General features: G+C 42.5%; 1 protein-coding gene across 1 annotated transcript in view; it reads left to right on the top strand.

The window, feature by feature from the left end:
- Positions 1–8,181, top strand: part of THADA (THADA armadillo repeat containing) — a 319,402-nt gene that overhangs the window by 236,273 nt on the left and 74,948 nt on the right. Inside the window, exon 31 of the mRNA XM_077749153.1 lies at positions 4,576–4,670. Coding sequence (XP_077605279.1) covers positions 4,576–4,670 — 95 coding nt within the window. The remainder of the gene's footprint in view (positions 1–4,575; positions 4,671–8,181) is intronic.

Below are 8,181 nucleotides of genomic sequence, written 5' to 3'. Positions count from 1 at the left end.
ACACAGTGAGATTCCTAACAAGCCCTTTGTTCGGTTTATATATGTGAACTTGGCCCTCCGGGTACCCGGTCTTGCTACTCCTTCTACAGCCTCTGTTCTGCCGTCTTTCAGCCCATCTGTTAGACTCTGCCCACTTCTGACTTTTTTTTTTTTTTTTTTTTTTGGAACACTCTAAATCTCTATTATACCATACCCCATGCCAGGATTTTTCCATTTGGGGGTAGAAAAAATCCCCAAGCCCACCAAAACCCTGTGGGTTGGTTTCCTGTCCAGCTGGCTTGCTGTTCCCTGGGATTTTATTCCCATCATCAAAGTGGCTTCACAGGCCGAGAACAAACCTCTGGCTCACCCTGAACTCACAGTGTACCATTTCCAAGTCCGAACAAACACCAAGTAGGAGTGAGAGAAAGAGAAAGAGAACACAGTTATTTTCCTGACCTAGAAGCCAGTTCAGAGCGAGGCCCGACTCTGACTCCAGACAGGGATATTATGTGGCTGTGACTGTAGCTGAGGCTGTGGCCGTGGCCATCCTTGAGGGTGGAGCCATGAACCGTGGCCTCTAAGCAGAATTTCTCCCTGAATCTGTCTCAGAGGAAAAACCAAAGATGGACTCCTTTGTGGCCCCCGACCCTCTGTTTCCTGGAATCAAAAGCAGCAGCATTTGGGGGAGCCTCCCACAATCTTGTTGACTGCATCAGGCTTGGCCCAGAGCCTCTCCATTATGGGCGCAGAGTGGTCCCCAAAGCGTCCCAGGAGGCCAGCAAGGTTGACAACCTGTGCCAGTTCCAAAAAAGATGCAGAGCACTTCAGCCAGGTGGGGGGCTCTAAAGACTGCCAACCTTTCCTCTCCTCATTTCGAAATTTTAAAAAATACATTAACTTAGCTAAAAATCTCATGGAAACTAGGCTCCTCATCAGAGTTGAAAATCAACCCAGCTTCCCAGAAACTTCTCTTCATGGTTCTGTATGGCTCCACCAGCAGAAAAACATCCCCAGGGTGAAAAGCTCCGCCAGGGTGAGAAGCTAAGACCCTGAGGCCCCAGCGGGAACAGGCAGCTCATTTTTATATGAGGAAGCACCCAGTTGGGATGCAGTATCCCGTGTCCTGAAAGCCTGGCCTGCCTTATTCCTGTTCCTACTTTTCAGCACATTCTCTAATCTCCCCACCCTGATCTCCGCAGGTCAGTGGACAAGCCAGACTAATTCCTTCCCACGTCTGTGGCCGCCTCGTAGAATGCCCTTCCTTGTCAACTCTGTCTAGCTAAATTCTTCCCATCTTTCACAGCCCGGTTGGAATTACATCTTCATAAACCTTTTACATTTCTCCAGTCCACCTTGATGTTCTTTCTCTTCACTCCTTACACCCTGTCCCAGAGTCTGCCCTTATTTTTGCCTCCATAACTGGACAGAATTCTCTGAGGTCAGAAGTCATCTCATGTACTTAGCTCATTCCCAGCACTTAGCTCAGAGTAGGTGCTCAGGGGATTCCCTCTGCTACCTGCAGGCCGCTTACTCAGCCCCATGCTCCCTCCCTATATGATGATCCATTAGCCCCCAGCATTGGCTCTTCTCACTTTCTTTTTTTTCTTTCTTGAAAGTTCTACCCGTTAAACAGTGGAAACCCTAGAATTGCAAATTATATCATCAAAGACGTTTTCATAAGCTGGGCTTTTCACAGAGAGTAGAAGAATAAAGACAGGAAATTATAAGTGAGAGAACTGGGGAAAATGAGATAGAAACAAAAGATAGGGGCAGGATTAGGGAGAAAAATTCCAAATAGATGAAAGTTTTAAGCAACAACAACAAAAAAATGGAACTGTAAAGAACTATAAGAAAATGTAGGTGGGGCGCCTGGGTGGCTCAGTCAGTTAAGCGTCCAACTTTGGCTCAGGTCATGATCTCACCGTTTATGGGTTCGAGCCCCACATCGGGCTCTGTGCTGACAGCTAGCTCAGAGCCTGGAGCCTGCTTCCGATTCTTTGTCTCCCTCGCTCTCTGCCCCTCCTCTACTCATGCTCTGTCTCTGTCTCTCTGTCTCTCTCTCTGTCTCTCTCTTTCTCTCTCAAAAATAAATATACATTAAAAAAATTTTTTAATGTGGGAAAATTCCATATATATATATCTGGAATATATATATATAATCTATATATCTGGAATGTATATATATAATCTTGAAGGATTAGACTTTGTAAGCATGATGTAAAACTGTAAAACCCAGGAGACACAAATAAAAATACTAATATATTTGGCTGCATAGAATTAAACATTTTCCAATTGCAAAGTTGAAAGACAAATGATAAACTGTGAAAACATTTGTAACACATGTGACAAAGAGTAGATTTCCCTAATATACAGAGAGCTCCTACAAACCATAAGGAAAAGACCCACAACATAATGGACAGGGGAATTGAAATCATTGCACAGAAAAGGAAATTCAAGTATCTCTTTTAAAGAGCATATGAGATGATGATCAATCCCACTTACAAGGAAATAATTGCAACTTCAAACGGTGAGATCTTGTTTTTCACCCAGGCAAAAGTAAAAAAGTTTAATAGTGCCCTGTGTTGGTCAGGTTGTGGGAGACTGGAATTCTTACATGCTGTTGGGGAAAGTATAAATTGGTATAATCTTTTTGGAAAGCATCTTGTCAAAATCAGTCAAAATTTTAAATGTGCAAATACCTTGATTCATCCATTCAGCTTCTAGGAATTTATCCCCTGAGTACTCATTTATATTCACAAAATTGATATATAGATAGATATAGATAGATAGATATAGATAGATAGATAGATAGATAGATAGATAGATAGATAGATTCTTTATTGTTTTTAGCAAAGTATCTTTAAACCATCTGCGTTATTCCAAAAGGGAATTGGTACCTCTGTGACGGAGAGCAGTCTACAACCATTTAAAATATAAGGCAACTCTCTGGTTTTAATGGAATGATATCGAAAATATAAAAGTGGGAAAAAGTAATGCCTAGAACTTAGTATATAGTAAACCACTATTTCTGTAAAAATAAACAAGTGGGTAACTATAGATAGATGCTTATAAATGAACAGAATGTGCCTGCAAGGACGTACTAAAAAGTACTAATAGTGGTTGCCTCCGGGGAACAAAATATGAGTAGAGGGGGGCGGTTGGAAAAGAATTTTCACTGCTTGGCCTTTCGTGCTGAATTATTTTTATGCCATGTGCACATGTTAACTATTTTTTAAAGCTAATTAAAAAAAATAGCTTGGTGCAGGTATGAAATTCGGCCAAATGTGAGGTATGGATATAAGCCAGGAGCTATGGTGGGGTAGGAGCCAGAGCAAGCAGATACTCTAGAAGAAGCAAGTCAGTAGCACAGAAATGAGGTGGATCAGCAACAGAGAGACCTTGACACAAGACGGTTTTGTTCTAAATCAGCAGTATCTGACTTGCTTGCCATGCTAGAGCAACGCGAGCCCTAGAATAAGGGCAGTTCAGGACAGAGTAGGGAGACGGTAAACCTGTGAAAATGCAGGGAATGCGAAGGATGGGTGTAGGCGTCAAGTATACGGGATTTCACCAGCCAGCACCCCAGTGTCGTTCCCTAATCTTAGGTTGGAAGCAGAACAGGGCAGGGAATGGGCACCGGTGGGAGCGTGTGCCCCAGCCAGGTGGCGAGATGGGCTTTCCGACTCCTGTGCCACCTCGGAAGCTCACAGTGACTCACCGTGCGGTGAATAGGGTTCCCGCTGTACAGGTCAGGAATGTGGTTCAGGTCACAGGAGTAAGCAGCAAGCCAGGATTCAAACCCAGATCTGTCCCTACAGCTTTTACCACTTATGCTGAACTATTGGTGCACCAAGGAGGTTGGGGCCCTTTTCCTGGTCAGTCTGAGCTGAGGCTCAGAGCCAGGGGACCTTCAGCACTGTTCTCAAAAGAAAGCCTTCATTTTTCCTTTTTTTTTTTTTTACCCAGACCCCTCAATCCAGCCCACTTACTTTTTCCAGCATGTGATTCAAAGAGTAAAGTGAACTCCATTTACTGAAAGAAGAAAAAATTCCATTTATTGGGAAAGGAATGTCTGTCGCAGTGTTTGTTAGCCCTTCCGTGTGTTTGTTTTTCAGCTGGTTATTTTAAGTCCATAGGTATGGTTTGTCCTATGTGATTGTAGTTCTCCGTCTCCAAAATGCTAAGTCAGTGATACTCGTAACCACTGATTTCCCCTCCCCAGATCTGTCCACTTAAGAGGAAAATAATAGAATATAATTCCCTCTGCCAACCTCCTTGTTTTCAAATAGCCTAGGATAGGGTATTGGTTTTTGTTTGTTTTCGGTTTGCTTTATTTGGAACCGGAGCATGAGAGTTTTATCTGTTCCGTACGTGTGTATCCCCATCCGCCACCATATGCTCTAGGATTTCATTTCCTCACTTGACTTGCTGACTGACGTGTTTTTGCCATTGGTGATTATCTGTCTTTTTTAGCATTCGCCGTAACTCCCTAAGCCTCACGATATGCCTGTTACAAAATACCTGCTTCTCTTCCGTGACCCAGGCCTCAGAGAGAGAAAATATCAATTTACCTTCTGTTCTTTACCTTTCTAGGCAAAATCCATGTTTGGTGACCAGAGCTGTCTATATTGATATTCTCTTCCTGTTGACTCACTGCCTTGACAAACCCACGACAGGCAACCAGCCAGGTATGATTCATAGTTACATCATATTTTGGAATGATTACGGATCTTTGAAATACAGGTGAGGTTTCGAGTTCTACCACACACTCCCCCAGCCTCTACTTTGGTAAAACTAACCACACATTACAATTAAGCGTAGGGTCCTAGGCTCCCTCAAAGAAGCTTCTCAAGGAAACTTGTGCTTGCTTAGTTGGGAGTTTGCTATTTATTTTCGATCTGATTACTCAGGAAAGAGTTTGGACTCTACTCAGATGCTCTCTGTATTTCAGAGACCTTGGCTTTTTCCCCCTCTTCCATGCATTTTCGTTGAAAGTGCATCATTTTCAATAACCAAGAGTCCATTCTGCTCCATTCCGTGGACCTCACAGAGCGGGACTCATTTGATCCCGGGGCCTCCACACCTGAGACTGTGTCTCAACTCTCCCCTTCGCTGCCTTAGAGCTCTGCCTTGAGGTATGTTCCTTGGTCAAGTACGTTTCCTGGTATGGGGCCCCAGATCCATATTACAGTTGTTCTATTTTAATCTTGATTCACAGAGTGGTTTTCTTAAAATGGAGAAGGGCAACTCCAAATTTAAAAAAAATTTTTTTGATGTGTTTATATAAGAGGCTGCAGGAAGTGCCGTACATGAGTTCCAGGCCACAGACTGAAACTGATTTTCATCAACACAAACTGGAATGCAGGGTAATGAGCCTGCAACTGGTTAAAATCAGCCTCTTCTAATTGATTAGGCCTGTCTAAAAGAGGCTACAATTACAAAGTCGCATTCTGAGTACAAGCAGGCCAGGCTTTTCCTCTGTTACATTTAGTCTGTCAATGATTTGTTGTCTTCAGCAAATACATTCAGGCTGTCAGAGTCCAGCTCTGTCCATATGGAACCCTGTTCCCAAATTCAAACCAATTTAAAGTGCTTTGAGGGGGAGGTGCGAAACCACCTCACCCGGATCGATGTGTATTAGCCCACAAAGCCCCTGTGGCCATGCAGAGGTAAGAACCTGCCTGGACTTGCATCAGCTCCACATCCCTGCATAGCGGGAGCTGCCGTATCCATCTGGTAGGATAGAATCATATAGTTTTATAGTTGTAAAGCAGGCCTACTTTATGCCTCTGGTCCCAGCATGATTATTAATGGTGCTCCCCTTTCCTCTTGCAAGTGGCCAGGTTTGCACAATAAATTATAGATCACCTTCGCTGTGGGGGATCCCAGGGTTGCGCCACCATATTTTACACTTGAACTAGGGTGAAGAGATTATAAGTCCGGTGTTACCAAGTACATTGTTTTGGGTTTCCTCGATTTTTGTATTTCAGTTCCAAATTCCATATAGCTATTTGATACTTCTTTGCTTAGTGGTTAAAGGACTTTGGCCGTGAAAGAGTTGCTCACGACTAACAAGTCCAGTCGTTACATTGGTTGACTATAATCATCAGTACATTTGAACCAAATTTTTCTCGATGTATTAGTACCTTTATTCCTCATCTGGAGGGGTTGGCCGCTGAATGCTGTGGAATTCCCTTCTCTGTTCCCCAGTCGCCCACCCTTTGATGGCAGGGCTCCTCCGTGAAGACAACATTGGCCTTTTTTGAACCGTCCTTTTCTCTAAAGTCTTGCAGTATTTAGAATTTGTACCCCAGTTAAATGTGGTCACAAGCTGTGGTTTAACAGTATTGTACTTGGATCAATGCAGCATCCCTCTGCAGGCCAGTACTTTGCAGAGTAAGATACATGGGGGTGGGTACTCTTGCTCTTACCCTGTTCTGACAACCATCCCCCTAACTATTTTATCCTGGACTGTCCAGTATGGCAGTCACTAGCCAGGACTCCTGAGCACTTGCGATGCGGCCGATCCAAACTGGAATGTTTTGTAAGAATAAAATACACACCACATTTCAAAGAGTTAGTATGAAAAAAAGAATGTAGATTTTCTCGTTAATTTTTTATATTGATTACATGTTGGAATGATAATATTTTTGATATATTGGGTTAAATAGAATGTATTATTAAGATTAATTGCACCTGTTTCTTTTTACTTTAAAAAATGTGGCTACTGGAACATAAACCTTGTATATATGGCTCATATTATATTCCCAACAGACAAGCAAGGATTTTATCCAGTCCTTTGGTGTTTATCCACATAAGCCACAGATGTGTGTGCATATCTGTGTCTATCTGTATGAATGGATGTAACCATACAGTACATCCACACAAACAGTGGTAACAAATTTTCCTTCTTTGAGGAGGGAACTAGATTTTTAGAACTAACCAAAGGTCAGATGTGATGGCAGTTAAAGTGGATGGCACTGTTGAGGATGGAAACAAACTGTGAGCTTAAAGTAATGAAATCTACTCTTATGTGTTCCATAAACTGTTTCCAAGGGCAGTTTGAGCAACAGCTGAATATATCGCCAAACAAGGTGGTCACTTATTTGGATGTGGAGACTACAACCTGATGTTGAAATACTGTCATGACATTATAGTGTTACCTTACGAGTACCTTGAAAGAACAGAACATGTCATAGATTCTTTGTCTAAAGAATCTAATGCACACATCAATCCGATGTAAATTTATTTTCTGATGCAAATCGTATGTTTATAGCATGTGTGTGTCTGTAAATGTGTGCATATCTACCTCCATTATTAGCTCACAAAGCTGAGAGTAAGGAGTCTGTCATTTAGGCTCTGAAGCCATCTGCCTGGATTTGAATCCTAGGTCTACCGTTTACCAGTTTTGTGACCTCAGGCAAGTCACCAAACCTCTCTGAGACCATTTTTCTCCATTGTAATCGGGGCGATAACAGGATCTGTATGTTAGACTCGTTGTCAACTAATATATGTAAATTCCTACGTGTAGGATGTGCTTTGCATCACACAGAATAAATGCTCAATAAATATTAGCTACTGCTAATATTATTATCATTATCACTAGCTGAAAACATGCATCTAATCCAGTTTCGTGCAGCCTTCACATTCACAACTCTCCTCTTATTTAAATATGTTTGGGGAAGAAGAAAATGGGCTGCTTTCCTAGGAGAATACTGAAGCATGGCGTACCTGGTACAGAATGTTAGGAAATCCACTTGATTAAGGATGTTCCTGCCCCTCCGACTGATTGAAAATAAGGGTCATTTTTTGTTGTTGTTCATTTATTTTTTTAGTCATCAGAAATGACCTGCTGGCGTCAGACTTGTTGAGCACCTATAGCTAGAGATATACATACATGTGATTTGGGCTTGTACGTAGGCACAATAGGGTTTGCAGGTATTACAAAGGAAGTATGTTGGGGATACATTGGAAGCACCAAAGAATGGAAAGCCATTTCTTTTTTTATTATTATTTTCAGTTTATTTATTTTGAGAGAGAAAGCATGCATGTACAAGTGGGGGTCACAAGAGACAGAGGGAGAGAGATTCCCAGGCAGGCTCCATGCTGACAGCACAGAGCCTGACATGGGGCTCGATCCCATGAACTGTGAGATCATGACCTGAGCAGAAGTCAGGGGTCAGGCGCTCAACCAACTGA

The sequence above is a fragment of the Crocuta crocuta genome, unplaced genomic scaffold (genome assembly GCF_008692635.1).
Source record: "Crocuta crocuta isolate KB4526 unplaced genomic scaffold, BGI_CrCroc_1.0 scaffold118, whole genome shotgun sequence".
Taxonomy (NCBI): domain Eukaryota; kingdom Metazoa; phylum Chordata; class Mammalia; order Carnivora; family Hyaenidae; genus Crocuta; species Crocuta crocuta.
Note: the sequence above shows the minus strand (reverse complement) of the source record. Positions and strands in the feature narration are given on the sequence as shown.